General features: G+C 34.0%; 2 protein-coding genes across 2 annotated transcripts; both read right to left on the minus strand.

The window, feature by feature from the left end:
- Positions 1-5,033: 5,033 nt before the first annotated feature.
- LOC102625854 (uncharacterized) lies at positions 5,034-8,022 on the minus strand. Its single transcript, XM_006467544.4, has 7 exons — positions 7,855-8,022; positions 7,175-7,528; positions 6,805-7,032; positions 6,342-6,696; positions 6,121-6,245; positions 5,838-5,973; positions 5,034-5,516 (listed from the first exon to the last, which is right to left on the minus strand). The coding sequence occupies exons 2-7, from the start codon at positions 7,516-7,518 to the stop codon at positions 5,277-5,279; spliced, it is 1,428 nt and encodes a 475-aa protein (XP_006467607.1). The 5' UTR covers positions 7,519-7,528; positions 7,855-8,022; the 3' UTR covers positions 5,034-5,276.
- A 523-nt stretch (positions 8,023-8,545) lies between these two features.
- On the minus strand, positions 8,546-12,002 carry LOC102625569 (ER lumen protein-retaining receptor A). Its single transcript, XM_006467543.3, has 6 exons — positions 11,612-12,002; positions 11,081-11,346; positions 10,236-10,351; positions 9,496-9,569; positions 9,241-9,304; positions 8,546-9,091 (listed from the first exon to the last, which is right to left on the minus strand). Exons 1-6 carry the CDS (start codon positions 11,700-11,702, stop codon positions 9,055-9,057), a joined length of 648 nt encoding a protein of 215 aa, XP_006467606.1. The 5' UTR covers positions 11,703-12,002; the 3' UTR covers positions 8,546-9,054.
- Between the last annotated feature and the right edge of the window lie 8,916 nt (positions 12,003-20,918).

Genomic DNA, 20,918 nt, shown 5'->3' on the forward strand with positions numbered 1-20,918 from the left:
TGTACAAATTTATAATTAACATGCTTAGGAACACAATTAAATTCATCTTCTGAAATTTAAAAAATATTTACAAAATAATTTTTCTCGATGAGTAATTAGACAAGTATTATCATCTTTTTATTTCGGTAATTTCTTATCATTGTAGAAGTTATATTGTCATATTGTGTGATTCGCGTGCCGTTCATATCTAAATAAAATTAGTTCATACCCAAATAAGATTAGTTCATTGTTTAGTAATTTAGTATTTTGAAAGAAATGGAATACGTGGATATTGAATAAAATATGGAAGTTTGTTTATAGAGGGAGCTGGCATTGAATTTTCGATCACGCCCAACAAAATTTTGTGCTTTATTACTGACAAAAAAAAATATTCAATTTTCAAACGTTCATCAGATGTGTGACCCCATGAGGCTCAACTCACCGCATTACTTGACTCCATTAAAAAAAAAAAAAAAAAAAAAGGTTAATTTTTATTGGAAAAAAAAAAAAAATCAATGCTGACTGCTTTACTAAACTCCAAAAGATAAGGAATGAAGAAAATTTAAGAAAAAGACATGCACGGCCGAAAGAAGATGGTGACTAAAAACAACCTTTGATTCTCGTGTTGCAGGATTTGAGCATTGAGTATTGTCTGACCAGGGACGGAGCTATCAAATTTAGTTAAGAGGCGAAAACTTCAATTTATAAGATTTTTCAATTAAGTTCGTAGGGGCAGGAGCTTAAAATATTTTCAACTCTTATTGAGCATTTTAATTAAATTCATGGGGACAAGGACTTAAATACTAAATGATTTTTTTAAAAAAAAAAAAAGGCGGAGGCAGTTGCCCCCCACTTCCTTACTATGTACTAACGTCGATTATAAAAAATAAAATGGGAATAAGATGAATTATAAAATTAGTTTATATCTAGTATGAAATTAATTTCCAGTTTGAAATGAAACTTCGTTTAGAAAAAAAAAAAAATGAAAAGAACACTCAAAGACTTGTGAGATAAGAAATAATTAATATCAATCATACTCCCACATTCATCTTTGTCATAATTGATATTAGAAATGTGGAATGATTGTGTAAGAGGTGTGTGCAATACCATACATGTATACACTGGGTTGCTTGAGAGATTAATTTATATGATCCAAGCTTGGGACAATTAATAAAATTTTAGTGGACCAACTTGTTTCTGGACATGTGGGAAACAAATTATTTCACTTAATCATGGTTTTTATTTAGTTTAAAGTACCTCCAACAAGCTCAATAAATGTTTAACCTAATCCGAAATATCATGGTGACTTCAACATGTGTTTAAAGGGTGTCAATGGCTAGGGTTTATTTGTGGGGGGGAAAAAAAGTGGTACATCATTAGCAGACAGTAAGACACAAAGACAAGCTTGTATCATAAACGGTAATTTAAAGGAGGGGTCAAACCAAGCCTAAAAAGCGAGTTAATTATTGAAAATCAAGAGAAGTGACCCGCAAGCCAATCAATATGTAGAAAAATATTGAAACTATTTTGGTTGTATACCATCATGATGAAAATTTTGTTTTGAAGTTAGGACAACTTTTGTTAATTAATATATTTAATACATATTCAAATTTTAAGCATTTTGTAAAGCAAAGCATGTAGAGATTAGCTCATGTTATAATTACACTAATAGTAATTGATTTTTTTGACCACTCACGCAACTATAGGGTTGGATAATTAATGTGTTTATTGTCTTAGATCTTGTTTGGTACTGAGCAGTTGTAAGTTATATTGTTAAAATAGTAGGAAAATACTACATATTGTGGCTTGTAAGCTATATTGATTTGATTAACTACTTTTAATCATAAAACCTATAATATCTTTATTATTTCTGTCGAAATTATTATTTATAAATCATATTTACTATACACTATTAATATTTATTTTATAATTACAACGTTTTTTTCACGACAACTACAGCTTAAAAACTACAGTACTTAATACCAAATAGAGTCTTATTAGGCACTTGATCACGTATTATTTGAGATAACATGCACACTTATAAGAACATATTAATATTTCACTACAAGATATCTCAAAATTAAGCTATATTTATTTATTTTAAAAAATAAAATTATTTAAAAATCACTTAGTTAAACCTTGAGGGCAATCAAATTGTATTTATTAATTTAGGTAAGCATTGAAATAATCGTTCATATAAAAAGTTTCCTGCCTCTTTTCTTTAGGCACGCAACATAAATATTATTGTTCAAATGTCATTTTTCATAGAGATTTTGCCTTAAATGAATTCTCAATTACGATTATAAACATAATAAGATTTTTCAAAAAAAATCTCCTTCTTAATGATAATAATAAGATTAAGTAAACAAAAATGGAAAAGCAAAACAACATTAAGTTAACAAAAATGGAAAAGCAAAACAACTTGTTTGCAAAGAAAATGAAGACATATTCAAAGTAGCTTTTTTATTGTATAAGTTTGGGATAAAATTAAATGAACTTCTAAACCACACAATAATTATTTATCAAACATCTTAATGTTGTTTTCAACCACAATACTAAATATGGTCAAAGCATATACACATCCAAATGAAGAAGTCGAATCAAGTTTAAATCAATATAAACATTTGGTATGCAGAAATGATTTTGGCTTGGAAATGAATTCTTGATACTTTCTTTCATCGTTCTACCTATAACCTAGTCACGTTATGATTCGCATTATTATTATCATCATCATCATCATCATTATTGTCACCTGATATACAGTACTTGTCCTTGCCCTGATGGGAGAAGAAATGGAGAAATGCAAATCGCTCGATTGCACATATTTTCTTATTTCATACGGCAATTCAAATGGAAGTGAAGCAATCTACAACACACCAACTCTTCTCATTCTCCATCCACGATGTGAAAGATAAATCTAAGATGAATATTGGGAAAAAGAGTCAAACCCTCTATGCTGTTTGACTAAACTAATTGAAATTTTCCTTGATATTTTAAAATTGATGTAAATCTCCGGAGTGTTAATTTTTTTGTTAATTTTACTATTTTATGCTTGATGGTTATTTGATATTGATAATATGAATACATTTAATTATTTAATTAATTGAATAATTTTTAATCATAATTAATTAAAAATTAAATAAAAATTGTGGGAAAACAAAGGAATTGTCATAATTTTTTAATTGATTCTAAAATTTTCTAGAATACACACACACATACATACATACATACATACATACATACATACATACATACTTTTTTTTAGAATAAAAAGATGAAACAAATATCTATGCGTCATTTTCTAGTAAGGATATCCTCAATTTGTTAAAGCGATGATGCATACTAAGATATAAAAAAAATACAGATTTCAATACATTGGAAACTCTGTTTTTTTTCTTCTATTAGTGTATTGATCTTAGGAATAAGAATACCTTTAATTTAATTCCATTTAATTGAAAAACTAAATCTAAAATTATTATAAGAAGTAAGAGAATTCTCATAATTTTCTAATTTTCTAATTAATTTTGGAAAAAATTTCAAAATTAATTGCAAAACTAAATGTAAAATAAATAGATATTATTTTTTAAAATCAGTATTTTTGTTTTTTTGTTTGTAAGTAACATCTCTACTTTATTAAAATGAGGATATCCTCATTACATAATATTAAAACATTAGAGAGATTTCAATTATTTTAGTCAAACAGGAGTAGGGCTTTGTTATTTTTCTTTTTTTTTTTCCTTCTGCTAACATATGTACGTCAACTTGTAAACTTAATATTCTTAGTAATTTAACGTTGAATTTTAGTAATTCACTACAAGCCCGTGTTTTGTGAACTAAAGATACCCATTTTAGAGCTTTGCATCTCAAAATTAATTGTTACAGAAGGAAGGAAAATATAGGCATTCATAATGTGCAAGAAGAGTGACATAGTCACTACTTTTTTTCTTTTTTTTCCCCACAAAGTTTCGAGCTCCTCATGAGGTGTAAATAGTGTACAATAAAATTTATCATCAAGAATCAGAGAGCCGGAGCCCAAATTTTTTAAAACAAAAGCACCTTCAGGCGGTCCCAGATGGATGGTCCATTTGCAAATAATAATACAAAACTTGCCCAAAAAGCTGAATGTGATTTGCAAAGGACCACTTTAAATTTCAGAGGATTTTTTATGTGCAATAATTTTTCGTACCACAAAGCAAAGATTTCAGGCGCCTTGTAGTTGGGGTCGGCTCATTCTCACATAGATATGGAAATCTAGCGGCTACTCATAAAGCTGCAGGTTCACAGTTCACACTGGTAAAGTGAAGCTAAAACAGTCAGAAGAATGAGATTTTTGTACTGTTAATTACAATTTAAACTAGGCAAGCAGGGAAAGTTGTGAATTGGTTTGGATTCTTTTAACTGCTTCCCAAATTGATCTCAAAGAGGAGAAATTTTACAATGTATTACAATAAATTAATGCGTACATGAATATGTATAATTAAATTTAAAATAGTCACCACTTGTATTCTAGAATTTCAAAGGTATTTATTAAAGTCAATCTTTTCAGCTCATTCTAAAGAATAAAGCCAAAATTTTTACGAAGTTGTAACCGATTGAATTAGACCAAATTAGATTTGGAAGCGGCCAATCACAAGATGCCGCATCATTGCGAAATCTACTAACGACTAAATCGAGGCCCATGGACGAAATATTACTTTTTCTTTCATAGAAATTAAGCGGCCAATCACAAGATGCCGCATCATTGCTAAATCTTCGTACGACTAAATCAAGGCCCATGGATGAAATATTATTATATTACCATCCGCCTATCACGACACGTCCTGTATTTTCAAATCATCACTGCGAAAACGATATCGAGAGCGGAACTCATCCAGCTTCTAATTCTCTGAGAAGGCAATTTAGGTCTCATCTTTATTGCACAACTAAAATTCTGCCATAATGGGGTAAATGAGGAGTATCAATCACATTGTCTATGGACTAAAAGATGCGAAATGACAAGACACTCGCACTGCGTTGCAATGGCTGCACGCGAATGTCACTGATAGCATAAGCAATTCACTAAAACAAGAATATATATTTTCAACAGAAATTCTTTCTATCTTCCTTGGCGTGTTGAACGTACAGAAACTTTCAAAAGAAAAAAGAAAGGCGGCTAAGCATTGGCCAAACTACAGACTGATCTGAATCTCTATTCATAGGTGTTAACAAGGTATGGCCTATGTTAAGTCTTTGAATTCTGCAACAATATTGCACAATACTACTCACCAACTAATCTGAAACTCAAGATCATTGGTGTATTAAAAGCCAAAGAAGCCAAGTTCACTAGCTCTCTCCTTCTCAAACGTCTCAAAGTACTGATATATGATCGTAACTGCGAGCAATATCCCAGTTCCTGACCCAATTGCTCCCATGAAATCAGCCAGGACTGTTAATGCACCAATGCACACTCCGCCAAAGGCAGCAGCAGTTGGTATGTACCGGTTCAGTTCCTTTTGAAGATTTGAGTCTCTATGTCCAGGCATCACCATTTGTTGCTCCTGCAGAAACATCAAAGTCAAACAATATCCAAATAAACAAAATTATGAATTACCTTTATCAATTACTTGAAAAGAATTCATGATTTGCTCTAGGGTCAAATACCATTATGTATGAAAATTTAAAGACCATGCAGCTGAAGAAATTCAAAACATGTGTTCATCCATCAATAAATCTCCATATTCAGAATCTTTTGTCCTGTACGATTTTATGCACAGTTACCAATAGAAAAAGTTTCCATCCACAAGCATTTAACCATGATGAAGTGCTCGGATCCCAGCAAACAGTGACCAAAAGTAACAAAGAAGAGAAGACCAATATACCTTAAGCTGCTTGGCCACATCCCGGGCAGAAGACCCTGAAACTTCAATCCAAGTTTTCGAGAAAAGAGCACAAGCAGTAAGCATAAAAACCAGGTAGAACAGAGCATGGAAAGGATTGGCTGCCATATCAGCCAAGCTGTAATAAAGATGAAGAAAAAGTAAGTACCAAAGACTTGATGCATGATGAACAAAAAGCATAAATACTTGGTGCATGATGGACAAAAAATATACTACATGAACAACCAAAAATAGAGTACGGAATGAAACAAGGATGTTGTGTCACCTTGCTGGTGCAGTGACATAATAAGCTAGGCCACCAACTGGAATAGAGTGGCCAGAATATTCAGATTCCTTCCACTTCCCTAACAGATTAACAAAGAAATTGCCACTGTACTTCCTGTAGAGCAACTGTACAGAAAAAAAAAATGGTGGTTATCCACACTGGCAAAATTGCAGATAACTAGAAACATCAATTCTTACCCCGATCTAAAGAAACTCATGTACCTGAGAGATGAAATACAGATTTGAGACAAGTGCAGATTGGAGAATGATAGGCATGTTGGATGTGTAGAATAGCTTAATTGGATAAGCACCCTGTTGCCCACGGGCATTTTTTGATCTCACGGGCAACACCACTTTGAAACCTTGAAAGTAGACAACAATAAGGAATACGAGGACTGTAGCAAGCAAATTAGTAATATTGGGAAGGTTTTGCCGATAGAAAGCCTCTCGAAGAGCCCCAACTTTGTTTTGCTTGGTTATCAGCAGATGAAACAGAGCAATAACAGCACCCTCGAATTCAGCTCCCCGGCCACTGTTTATGGTTGTGGGGCTAAAAGCTTTCCAAATAATGCTTTCACTGCATAGTCAATCCCCAAAAAAATAAAATAAATAAATAAATAAATATTTCCTAAGTCATAAACAATATCATAAGGGAGAATCCAACAAAATAAAATGTGTAGCCTACCAAATGTTAGTGGCTATGAAAAGGGAGATCCCAGAGCCCAAGCCATATCCCTTCTGCAGAAGTTCATCCAGGCATATCACAATGATTCCAGCAAAGCAAAGTTGGAGGATTATGAGAATAGCATTCCCAGCACCAAGCTGGCTGACACTTCCATACATCCCCGACATCACGTAGGCAACAGCCTCACCGATAGCAATCAGGATGCCCAACAGCTTCTGTGCCCCATTTCTGCAAGAAAAGTGGAAGAATTATAAGAAAAATATATACACATAAGTAATGGAACATAAAGAGTGAGTAAATATATACACAAAGCTCATGCCGCAAAAAGTCATTCATGAATCTTTCAAAAGTGCTCAACTAAAATACTTACAAGAGCGCACGATCCTCACGAACATTGTTATCCACCTCAATAATCTTGGACCCAGCCAAGAGTTGCATCACAAGTCCAGAAGTCACAATGGGGGTAATCCCAAGTTCCATCACAGTTCCCCGGTTTGATGCAAGAATAACACGCATCCAATAAAAGGGATCAGCACCGGTGGTGGAATGGATGCCATAAAGTGGAAGCTGACTGCATACCAGAAAGATGAAAAGCGAAATGACAGTGTAGATCACCTTCTCTCGGAAGGGAATTTTCCTGTCAGCTGACTGAACCTCCGGCAAAAATGGAAGAAATGGTCTCACCAAATGCAGCACTCTAAATCCTCCTCCCATTTTCAAAAATCTTCACACCAACAATATTGTTAGGCAAGTAAATAATACAAATCAATGCCACATCCTCAGATAAAATTACTATTATTTAACACCTTTGAACAAATAACTAATAAATTGATCCCATGAAAGCTAATCAATTTAACCGCCAATCTCGTTCTAACTAGCAGCAATCACTTACTAATTAATTATCGATTGAATCATTCACAAACAATAGCAGCGAATTTTCAAAACAACGTCGTTTTCAGAGATTCTAAGATATATAATCAGTACCACACATACGACGGGATCTAAAATCGAAAGTTAAACAAGTAATGGGAATGAAAATCAGAGACTTACGAGCAGATCTGAATAGATCGACAAGCTTTGACTTTGATCAGAGGCTCGGAATCAGTGGCAACACCAACTCCAACGATGCAAGATGGAGGATCGAGGGTTGAACGTTGAAATATTATAAAACCCTTGTTTTGAAGCAGTCTCACGATCTTAACGCTTTTAAATAGGATTTTGCTTTATATTTGGCTCATATTTTTGCTAGGTGTCGTGCTTCTGCACGAAAATGGTTGCCACAACCCGATCTCCCAATGATCTGCAGCCACGTGTCTGAATTGTTGGGCTAATAATCCTCCACTTTCACCACACCCATGCAATGCGAGTTCGTTGATTATTGCGTGGATTGTTTCGAAAAAGGCCAGAGAGTGATGCTAAAGCCTAAAAGCAACAACTACCAAGACGTACTACCCTTGAATGGCGAGGAAATAGGATAATTGTACTTGTGAATACTATTTTAGTTTTTTTTCCCCTCTCTTTTTCAAAGGCAACACAGTATTCGGTTTTTAATAAATAAAAAGAAAAAAAAACTAAGATATAATCAAAGTTGCTGAATTCTAAAAAATAAAGAAGATAACATTAAAATGTCGATTGCGTCGAAACGACAGTTATTCGTTTGGCCCAAATAATCATCATCAACTCAAACCACAGTATAAAACTTGGGATTTTCCACTGTTGAGTAGTACTTGGCCCGAAGAGAGGCAATCAAAAGTTAATAATCATACAACTATTTGCCTACACAATCTAAGCAAGGAAGCAGTTGTTGAAGAATCGACGCACATTGCAGGGAGCTAAATCTAAAACCAATACCAGCAATGGGTAGAATCTAATTCTGTATCTAAACTGAAGTGCTTCCGCCAAAATTGTCAAGGTTCCAAGTAAAACAAACTTTTACTTGCACATAAAAAAGCATTCAAAAATAGCGAATCAAGCTTTCTATATTGCAAACACTTGCACTTTGATTGTTTGTCACTATAAGTCCAACTATGATGTTAGCCAGATCAATTTGTTGCCCTCCAAATAGCTTTTTTACAAGTGAGAAGTAATGGGAAGGCAAAAGAAAATTCGGAACTGTCACCTCTTGTAAACATGTGTATTTCATCTAAACAAAAGAGCGAGAACTATCAATCATGTCTACTCTTCCCTCAAACAACTATTGTTCACCAGTAGCCTCAACAAATTGAAATTTTCGACGCATTCCAACTTGGCTCAGGCTGGAAGCTGAAGTTTCGCATTGTTTTTCCAGCTGACAAAACAAAAGCAAAGTAGGAAATCCTGTTATATGAAATTTAAGTGCACACAACCTCCCCACCCACCCCCCCCCCCCCCCCCCCCCCCCACCCCCCAAAAAAAATATGTAGAAGCAAGAGTGCCAGTATGGCCAGGTATCCTTACCTGATGAAGTAGTAATAGAAGAAATCTGCATAAAGAGCTGTCTGGACAATGCCAGAGACGCAAGCTGAAAAACAACAATAGCAAGATGGAAATCAGAATATTATATATACATAATACATATAGAACACTTTTCCAATCGGGGATCCCTAATTTTAATATGGTAGAATCACGCTAAAAGACAGAAAAACAGACACTCCAATGCAGCATTAGTTACACAACAATTTTCTTTTCTCTTTGATTCATGATAAATTTTACCAATCCATCGACTAAAATGTGGTTCCGTGATATAGCGGTAGATCCAGTTGAGAATGTAGAAGGCACGATATGCTCTGCAGTTTAACATAAATGAAATGTAAGTACAAAGCAAAGTCCAAATTTCAGAGATGAAACATATACAGTAAGAAGATAGGTTGTATGTCCAGATTCATGCATTCATCTCACAGTATGCACGGACAGACTGTTCTTTTCAACGGAAAAGCAAATGGGACATTAATGGTACAGTTGATCTCAAAGAATATTTATACAGTTGAACAAGGTGTCTACCTACATGAAAACTATGCTGGAAGCTAAACAAATGCAATAAAGAAGTCACATAACAATAGTTGAGCATTTTCCACATACCAAAGTAAAATCTTGAAGATTTTGAAAAATATATAATCCAAATCTCTGTCTTCTGAAAATATCTTATTAACTTAGCACTAAAAACCCTACCCTCATGCTGTAAGCAAGCTGGGTTTTTTACTACAATTCACACAACTTAGTTCTCCTAACATTATTGAACGGTGCACCTCAACAATTAGTAATGTATGGAATGCACCAGTAGAGGCAATATTTTATAACCTAATTAATTTGCATATCTGGAGTGGAATATTCCTATTCACCATGCTCAGATAGGATTAATCTGAATTTCCTTTAAACAATAGAGATGTCCTCCCAGTGGAGAAAGAGCCTTCTCAATGCAAAGCTTCTACATGTATAAATACACACATACATACCCAAGAAAGAACACATATTGCCCCGTTAAATTGTCAACATTTCCGCTTCTCTGTAATAAGACTAACTGGGGAAGAATCGCAACCGCCTCCAAGTATATAGAAAATGCCCAGAAGATCTGCATTAAGCTTGCATCAAAACTAGTCACAAATCATTTAAGATTAAAAATGCACGGAAACAAAAATAATGTGAACAAGGAAATACTGATACTTGGTAACCAAGAACTAAGCAAAACAGTGAACAAATTTCCTCTCAAATAACTAGGAGTAATAAAATAGAAATAAAACATAATCAAAGATATTCACTGATGCATAGTTGTTGCATGGTCATGATCGATGAATATCTGGTGTGCTTTGTGCAATATTTTCTATTTCTGTTCTGCATTCTCCAAAAACACTAGTTGTGCCTACATTTTTCTGTTTAACATGCATATGATTTATGAAATAATTACTTAAACAGATAACACAGACAACATAAATGTTCCCAAAAATTTCTCACTCGTTTCCATCTATAACAGGGAATAACTAACAATGACTGCTTTCAAAAAAATTCTCTCAAACAAAACAGGACTAACAACAGTCCAAAAGGTTCTGATTGCTAATAGGTTTCACAAGTGAAATGGAAACTGAGCAAGTCACATCAAACACACATGTGATAAACAGCCTTCTCACCACAATCTAAAAAGAGGTCCAAGCAGGTACAGGACTTCCAAGTACAAGATTTGGAATTTACTTAACCATACCAGCAAAGCACAATAGATTAAATGCAAATATTTATACGCTTAATCAGACAAGCCTATATTTCTCATCAATGCCAATACAATCAAGCAAATTTAACAATAAATCACCTCTTGAAATGTGAACTTCTCATTCAAAATCAGAGACAGCACAAAGCATGCCGCAATGAGGAAGTAATGGCGAAATGTGTCAAGCTCTTTGTCGTAAGTACGACGAACAGCTCGGTGCATCCTCATGCACCAAACAATCGCAAGAGAACTAGCAATGAATACTAGCTTCATCACAGTGTTGTAAACAGAGATGAAGTCTGTGAAGAGATCCAAGTACCGCGTCAAAAAGACCAGTGCGTAGAGCTCTTGAGTTTTCAACGAAATCCCTAAGTCGAACAAAGGAAAATAGATACAGAACAAATTCAGCTCATTTTTTGAGACTATGCTTACTTTCTCAAAAACCTAGCAACAGCGAACCCTAAGTTTTTATTTTAGCAAATGAAAGAACAACAATGAAATAATCAATCCTGAAAACACAAATGAGAAACAAATTTTCAGTTTCCGCAGTTTCTAGAACCTTAAGCTAATATTTCTCTATAGAAATCCCAGCGTGAAAATAGTACAAATGAAAATTATCCAAGTGATGCTTACCTGAGCAAGATTTGGTAGCGTAGATTTTGAGAAGCAGTACTAAAATACTGATCAAGTGAGTCATGTCACCGGCGAATCTGAAGATATTCATGGTTGCTAATTCAAACTTTCTATTTTTTTTATGTGAGAAAACAAAAAATGGAGATCGAACTTTTTTGATCCCTAATTTTGGTAAAAGAAAGAAACCAGAGAATGAATGGAGAGAAATGAAATGAATGAGGAGTACTCTTTTTCCTTTTCTTTATATATATATATATATATATAGAAAGTATTCTAATTGATTTCGTGAAGACTGTAGGCTGACGTGGCAGTTGGAACGGCTTTGGCCTCTACGGTGAGACCGCCAGGCCCATGGTCTGACACCATGGAGGGCGACGTTGGTAAGTTTTTGACCGACCGCAAGCAAATTGCAAATGTACGCACAAAATAACTAAACCACTTTCGCCCAATTTTTATTCATAAATTAAATGAATTTATAATCTATACACTTCTAATTTTCAGATAATAATAATAATAATAATAATAATAATAATAATAATAATATATTGCCTTCAAAATCAAAAAAACCTATTAACTTCTGAAAGCAAATGTTTTTTTGTACGTTGAAATTTTTTTCTAGTATTAATAAGATAAGTATGCGGCCATGAATTAAATCAATTGTACACCGTTATTATTATCCCTTTTAATGCAGCTCACAGTTAAATATAAAAAGATTAAAAAAAATCATATACGTTGATGTAGATTTTCGGTCAATCAATAATTAATTTAGGTGGGGGTGATATAATAAAGAGACGCCGAGAATTATCGTGATCTAACCTTTAACTTATGTTCACAGATGGCGAAAATCAATTTTTTATTAACATCGTAATTACAATTTTATTTTCCCTTTCTTTCTACTTTTCCAGTGTTTGTCCTCACACTAAGAGGGACCTTTGCTTTTATAGCCCTCTACAAATAAAATTCATTTCTCACTTAAATTTATCCTAATTCTCCTCTATTTTTTAGGATTTGAATGATAAGATATTCTTTATTTTTTCATTAATCCTATCTGTATCAAGCTTTATCTAATTTACTTTTGGACTAAGTAACATCCTTCTATCGTTGACTTTTATTTAATGAGGCTTGATTCAACAATTACTTCTCTACTTGGACTTAGTCTTTCTGTGTGATCCATGATCTAAAACTAGATTAAGGGTCCCCATAAGGTTACAGTTCATGACTTATTTTGTTATGGGCATGGCTCCTAGTCCACACACTTTGAGAGCGTGATTTCTGTAGCATAGTTTCTACTTCCTAAGAGTACGACTCTTGTTCCTCACTCTTTGGGAGCATGGTTTCTACTTCATGGGGATCATGCTGCCAATTCTTGGGGAGTGTGCTCTCTATTTTTGAGGAGCATGATTTTTGCTCTTTGGGGAGTATGACTTCTACTCTTCATTATCGGGGAGCGTGCTCTCTATTTTTTAAGAGCATGCCTTCTGCTCCTTAAGGGAATATGACGCATACTCCTTATTCTTGGGAAGTGTGCTCTTTGCTCTTGAAGAGCATGACTTTTTAACTTCTTCGCAAACCTTTGTTGATTTTTTACATATTTTGTATAACAATTGAAACCAAACAACTGTAACTGCTCCAAGGTTGCAGCAAGAAATTTTATTTCCAGCTTTCACTCATGAGACTTCTTGTCCACAATCTGCAAGCTCTCACTCTACATCCACTAATGCTTTTATGCCCAGACTTTTTCTAGTAGATTCTAGCCAATAAAATCTGACCTTATTTGAAGGTTTACAGAACTTCACTTGGGAAGATCCTTCTCAAGCACATTTGAACTCTTTTGTTCAATCTTGGCCTTAAAATATCTCTGCTGATAACGTGAAGGAAATTGAGAGCTCTGATCTTGTTGATGCCATGCTTGCCAATGTTTATAAGGTATTATATACAATATTGTTTTTATGTTGCCGTTACTAGTATAAGATTGGATCCTAACTGCAGTCATCTTCTTGTAGCTTGGTTGTGTTATTCAAATATAAAAGAAAAAGATTAAATCCTTGACGTTGGAGATGAATGCTTCGCTTGAGTCAGGCCAAGCTTCTAAGAAAATGATTGATGAGCTGGAAAAGTGTTTAAGCGAAGAGAAAGCTCTCGTGGCCCAACTGAAATTGAATCGTAATACTACAAGAGAAAAATTAGCTTAATTTTAGTCCCAAGTTCAAGAGAGTTGGATAATTATTTAAATTTTTTAATGTCATACCAAATATTGGGGCAAAGTTGTGTTGGGACACAATTAAGGTAGATCAGCATATACCTCAATAAATATAGAAACATGTCCAAATTGTACAGTATCTTCTCTTCATTGTATATTTTTTACTTGATGGAATATCCAAGATGAATTGAAATTGGAACAAAAAAAAAAATGAGGATTTGAGTGAAAAAGGCAGAAATTTACAGAGACTGCTTGAGATGAGAAAGAGAAGATGATAATAAAAGACAAAAAAGAGCTGAGAGAAAAGGTGGAGTCGCGAGTCCCAGTCGGCAGTCGCGCTAATAAGGGGAAGTTTCAGAAGAAGAAGACTGACTATTTATGATATGCATCAATCAATAATCAACTACATGTTACTTAAACCTCCACTCCATCTACGCATTTTTCATTTTCATTTTTACCTACAAAACAATCACATCACGACTTCTCGTCTCTTCTCTCCTCTTTTCCTCACAAAATCAAATCTTGTTTTCATTATTCTGTCTAAATAAAGATTAGTCAACTTGGATTTGATCTCTCTAAATGGGCTGTAACTTTTTGTTCCCAATTTTTTGCGAATATGATTTCGTGGCATTAAGGTGTCAATCTAGTACGGCCCTAACTTTACGGTATATATGTCGTGATACTGCTGCTTGTATATTTTTTGTATTTTCTTTCATAACATTATTAAGTTTGGGCTTTTTTTTTTTTTTGGTGATTGAATTTTTGATCTTCTGACCATTGCTTGGATATGATTCATTGATTAGTATTTTTCTTTCACACAATTAATTACCTTGAAACATTTGGGGACAATGCATATACGAATTTCCTTTAATATCTGAATGAGAGTATTGAGACTGAAATGAAGATGAGTGCTTTTGAGAAAAGAACAACCTCTGAAGTTGATCAAAAATCTATTGTCAATTAAGCAAATGTAGAAGACAACATTGGATAATCAACCACGTTATGCATTTTGTGATATGCATCTTGATTCTGGTTAAAACTAGTTGAGTGAGTGCGATGGTATGGCGGTTTTTGCACAAACGGAGGGTCCAATGAAGATCCAGAAGCCAAAACCTTGAAAGCATTCTGAGCCCTGAGCCGATTACAAGGGAACAACTCATGCAGATGCGTGATGAATTTTGGGACACTGCTATGCTTTCCCATACTAATCCACTGCTAATAACTTTTATTACTGAGGATATATTGAGGTACTGCTACACCGTACATGTAGCAATTTTAAACAAGTTTGAGTCTTTAGCGTCCAACTTTCGTAAAACTATTTGTACTCGTAATTCGAGTTAAAATTTATCAATCTGATTAATGACAGGTATGCAACAAACTTTAGTAATATATGAATTTATTCATTGTCGAGATAGCGTTCTGTAGCATTGTTTTCTTTGATATTTATAGTGGGAAAATGTCAGCAGTTGCAGGACTTTAAGAAATCTCAAACTACTTGCTACAAGGGCCAAGATGAGTGGGGTTCGCATTGCCACTTTGTTAACTTGTAAAAATAGACTTTGATTATATATCTTTTGGCTTGACTATGGGACTCGGTTTCTTGGTCGCCTTGGTGAGATAAATATACAGCACTAACTTGACAAAATTCTACTATGAAACGTACCTAGAATCAAGCTACTGTCAGTTAATCAACAACACAAATACAAAGTAAACTGATTTCATTTTGATCAGCATAATTTTTCATACCCAGTTTTGGAGATATTTATTCTTCTATGCAATTTTGTTTCATTATTTTCAGTTTACATTCTCATGGAATTATTCGGCAGAGTCCAGCCATTTGCTTTTACACGTGATTGCTGATTGCACATTTGCAAACTGAAAGATTTTGCTAACGTAACTCCGATGAGTAATGATATAGCCACAAACTTTTGTACAAATTTATTTTATACAAACTGACGTATCATTAATTTATTGGTTGAATGAAAATATAAAATAATAAAAATAAACCATGTGGGCCAAGTGATATTTAATTCAATCAATTTTATCGTGCAACGTCAGTTTGTACAAGAGTTTGTGGCTATATCATTACTCAACTCGGATACATGAATTCGACAGTTTTATTTGTGGGTTTAGAACTTGGATGCATGACTACAAAAATGTGTACATTCATTGGCCAATCAGAGTGCTTCACCGTATTGTACCTTAACTAGATCTCAAATGTAGAAACATAATTCAGCATCTTTCTCATTATGACTGTCTGTTCTCAATAATACCCTTTCCACGTTAATGAAGGTTTACCTCTTTGACGAGAAATGTGAGGAGGAATCTCTGATTGTAAGATATCAATACACATAGAAGTATCTGTGTGAATTAAATAAAGGGAAAAAAGTCTACATCTCAAGCTTTTTGAGTTCTTGTCACAGATATGGGATGCACTTCGAGCCGCTGCTGTAGCTGATTTAACCCTTGCATAAGCAATTGTTGATAGTGCTGGTGTGATTATTCAGTGTAACGATTTGATAATATGCTATGATGAGAGAGATGGCTAATCTTTCCATCCTTGACCCAATTTCGCTATCTTTCTTTTATGTTGTTTTTGGGACCGATTCTTATGGCATGATTACTTTCCTCCTAGAGAGTTCCATCCTAAACATGATTTCTGTTGCAGGTGCGAAGTATGAACTACCGAAGTATGTCTTGAGTGAGCCCACCAATCTGATTCGGGATAATTGACCATATACAGTAAAGAAATACAACGCTTCATTTACAATGTAAATCTTGTAAATTGATCTATCATCCTTTGGTTCTGAAATATAATGCCGGTTTTGAAATCTAATTCCGGTTAATGTCAGTTGAAGTATCTAACGTTTTAGAAGGAATTTGTGGCATAACGATTCCCATCAATGGAAACTCTTTTTGTTAATGTGTTAGTTACAAAAGTGAACTTATTTATGTCTAAGGGGTAAGTTTAATATGACTTCAGTACAACCTTGCTTGAAAATCAACAATAAATGGGTTCCTTGATTCCCTAACTTGACTGCAATCACTGAACTGATGGTTGCCTGTGACGTTTATCCCAGACCTTGTTTATCCCAGTCTCCCAGACCTTGAGGCCTACTTTAGCCACAGACTTCTTCCACCCCATGATAATTGCAAACTCTATCTCCGCATATTTCCAATTCAATTTGTCATGATGTTCAAGGCAATACAGATTGGGCATAGATTTGTAAATTGTTTCAGATATCAATATGTACCCAGTTCATTATTACATGAAAGCCTAGTAAAATTTGTCTTTTGGGTTAGATTGATGAAAGGGCTCTGTCCAAGAAGCCATATAATCTAATTTTATGGCCCAAAATTGCATCCACGAGTTGGTTTCGGTTGAATTTGCCTTTTGATGCTGTCATTTCTATTCTTCGCATATTTATTGTTAGTTATAGCCTTATAGGCATCTTTTTAAGACCCTTTTAAATTAAATTGCATGAGTCCATGAGGGCTGCACATCACCACACCAACCTGGCGGCCAAGCCATGTCCGCTTATCTATGATTCTAAACGCCGCAAAGAATCACATTATCATGTGATTTAAGTAGCTGAAGCTAACCTAGTCAATGAAAATAAATACTAGCCAAGCAAAGCAACCGGTTGTGCTTTCTATCAAAGATCAGTGATTGCATTATCCCCAAAAGGTGAAGAAATAAATAACAGATTGGACCACATAACCATAGTACCACATAACCATAGTATTGTCCCTTGGGAACTAGACATAATGGACCTTTTCCAATGAATTAAAATTATGCTCTCCACTCTTCATTTGAAGGTGCAAATAAATTAAGTCTGGAATCTCACTACAAGGTCAGCTTGCTGCATTGGATTCTTGTTTATATTAATTTACTTAATATATTAATCCCATAAGCTGCTCAAGTTGGCCGTTGGCCCTCCGGTCAAAGAAAGATTTGACATCTATCTTTTTATCTTTATGTGATTTCCGTCTCTTGTTGTGAAGATCATTATGCACTTGTTAATTAATTGATTAAAAGCTGCTTTTAACTTTAATAAAGCAGCTTAGGCATAGCAATAAGGTGCGTTTGGCTTCGTTTCATTTTTAGTTTCACGTGCAGAAGAGTAGAATGAACCCTTTTATTTGCATGACCCAATAATCATTTTCAACTTTCAAAGGAAAAAAGAGAAAAAAAAAGGCACAAAAGCACTTGAATTTCATGCGGGTATATTGAATGACATGCCTTTTATATATTACTGGTGTGCATTGATGACGTGCAAAGAGCTACAAATTAATGGTCGAAAATGATTATTAGAAAATGGAAACAAGAAAAGAGGTGAACAAAATTGTTTCCATTGATTTGTAGATCTTGATGTCGTGCTTCATCTAATTAAAATGTCATCAATCTTAAAGGACAAAATCAAGAGCTCATCAAAACGGTTTGCCAATTGGGCAAGCAATTAATTTAAAGAACCAACCAACCATCTTTATGAGAGGTGACAGGCACATAAAATGTTAGTATGTATATTACGTAGCAAATGCTGATTCGTAATCGTACGAAGAGAAAATCCCAGTCACCGAAAATGACATTCCCATTAAATTGGCTTTTCTGCTGATTAGAGAATGAAAGAGAATATTAGCCTCAAGAGAATTGACAGGAGTAAAGAGACAGTGAGAGTGGCAGTAAAGCCCCAGAGGGTAAGTTTTAATGTTGATGTTTGTAGCATTGCGTGCATTATGATTTTAGTTTGGATGTCTCGGCGGTTCCCTACTAGCTATTTGCTAAGTTAAATACAATTGACTCGCTTACTAACATACATCGTGTTTAAAAGGAGCTAAGGCCATTTTTTTCTGGGCTTATAAAGATAATGTGTTGCGTGTGTATTTATCACAACAAGGGTTAAGTTTTTAATTATGTTTATCATTAGTTACGCGACGGAATTATAGCTTCGAAACCACCCAAATTTAGTGTCATCTTCTTCTTTATCCTTATGATATTTGGAAATTAATTTTTAAGCATATGGTATGATCTGAAAGAATTTTAGAAAGTAGAAATTGTTTGAAATTTTTATTTATTATCTGATCCCAAGTACAGGAAGTAAGAATCATTATTCATCGATGCAATGCTTCTCTGTTAGGTATAGTGCCAACAGCAACAGCAGTAGCAGGTAGCTGCTGAATTATTATTTATCCTGTTATAAATAACCCATGAATGCATGCCCATCACTTTCTCCTGGCGGTGCGATATATATGGAGGCAACAGAGTTTACGTGGTCCATATGCGATGTCTGTTGAGCTTTTTTTTTTTTAATTTCGAATGAGAATCCAAGGAGATTCACATGCATTTCATGTATTTGCAACACTTTTTTTTTTCTTTTTTCTAAACGAATAGTAAACATTTAATTAAAGGTCAAATACGATACTATCATAAAAATGGGAAATACAATATCAGAATAGGCTTAAATATAATAAACTTTGCTCAGGTACAAAATTTTTCCCACTTGTTTGTCACGTGCTGCATCGACGCGTAATACTTTTTATACAACTATTTGGGTATTCATGACGCTGAAGCTAAAGTAAGAACCCATTTATTTCTTTATATATAAATACAAAAATGCATACATCTAGGAGATGCTTTGTGCAAGATTTGGGATTTTGGATGTACACAATTTTAGTTTTTGCGTACAAATCTAATGTGACAAAGTAGCAGATTGGATAATATTGTCTATATCATTGCGAGATCTCAGCTAGTTTTAACGTGAGAAAGGAGGACCACAATCAGCCATTAAAGTTTCTTATTTGATATATGTTTTTTTTTTTTTCCTTGCGTGAATAACAGTACGTTTTAAAGTGTGAAATTGAGTTTATTTTATTTATTTTTTACTTATAGCATAATGACAATTCAATTATCTCTTCACTCATGTGAATGTAGTTCAAACTCTGGAGTTAATTCCACTATGAAGTTAACGAACGCGATATACTGATCCGAGTTAGAGTCAAAGTGGGAAAACAGAGAAGCATCATTAGAATCAGAAACATGATTCATCAGGTATCTTTGAAAATTGGTCAACCAGTCATCATTCTGAAAATTTCATGAGGGTCTAATGGAGAAGCCCCGCACGTGACTGTGACGATGATTGTTGATCCCTCGGTAAGTAGTCTTTTCTCGTCCAATCCAAACGCAATTAGGAGTATGATGATATTGATAGGATCCTTGATGAATGAGAATGATGATGGTGTGGTGCATAATTTGTTGGTATCAGTAATGCACCGAGACTGAGCTGCCCCCGAACCCCACACATTGATAGTTAAAGTTGATTTTAATTCCTCAGCTACGGGAGGTCATATTTGGTATTGTAAAATTTTAGTACTACAATGAAACTTCTTGCTCAGTCGAGTCGAGATCATTACCATATCCATATGATCTTGGATTTAGGAGCACAATTTTTTTTTTCTTTTAAATCCTTTATATTTTTTTAAAACAACATTTCAGTTCCTCTTTCGGGTATTTTTTATCATTCAAATTTGATTCCAAAACCAACATTAATAGAGCAATGCCAACCTAAATTACTATAAATTATAACAGAATTCTTAAGATGTAAAAACATTTTCCTTTTTAAATTAAATAATCTGATGATTACTAATTAGTTCATTTTAGAGAAAATGAAAATAAGAGATTTAGGTGGTTCATAGTATTAATCTGGTTCAAGATTCTATACTTTATTATATAATTTGATAGCTTTTCGGTTATTATATTTTATTAGTTTTTTTAAACTTTTATAAATTAAGATCTTAAATTAAAACATATATATATATATATATATATATATATATATATACATACACATATAATATATAGTCTTTTTATAGTGTGGACACCTTTATTTTTAAGAATATAAGTAGATATATGTATATCTATACATATATATGTGTGTGTGTGTATATATATATATATATATATATAAGGTAAAAATATTTTGAATGGATCCTCACTCAGTCACATGCGGTTTTATTTTCCCCGTAGTTGCTAGTTTCTGTCCTGAAAGTCCATTCAAAAGCCTGTACTATATAAAACGGCAAAAATTCAAACGGGATGCACTTTTTGGT

This window comes from Citrus sinensis, chromosome 2 (assembly GCF_022201045.2).
Source record: "Citrus sinensis cultivar Valencia sweet orange chromosome 2, DVS_A1.0, whole genome shotgun sequence".
Taxonomy (NCBI): Eukaryota; Viridiplantae; Streptophyta; class Magnoliopsida; order Sapindales; family Rutaceae; genus Citrus; species Citrus sinensis.

Excerpts from the sequence above, each read along its gene's own strand:
- LOC102625854 (XM_006467544.4), bottom strand. The coding sequence starts at position 7,518 with ATGGGAGGAGGATTTAGAGTGCTGCATTTGGTGAGACCATTTCTTCCA. Across the intron at positions 6,697-6,804 it reads TTCATAGCCACTAACATTTG|TGAAAGCATTATTTGGAAAG; the intron begins GTAGGCTACACA and ends TTGACTATGCAG. Across the intron at positions 6,246-6,341 it reads ATCTGTATTTCATCTCTCAG|TTGCTCTACAGGAAGTACAG; the intron begins GTACATGAGTTT and ends TTTTCTGTACAG.
- LOC102625569 (XM_006467543.3), bottom strand. The coding sequence starts at position 11,702 with ATGAATATCTTCAGATTCGCCGGTGACATGACTCACTTGATCAGTATT. Across the intron at positions 11,347-11,611 it reads CGCTACCAAATCTTGCTCAG|GGATTTCGTTGAAAACTCAA; the intron begins GTAAGCATCACT and ends TGTTCGACTTAG. Across the intron at positions 10,352-11,080 it reads AGAAGTTCACATTTCAAGAG|ATCTTCTGGGCATTTTCTAT; the intron begins GTGATTTATTGT and ends AGCTTAATGCAG.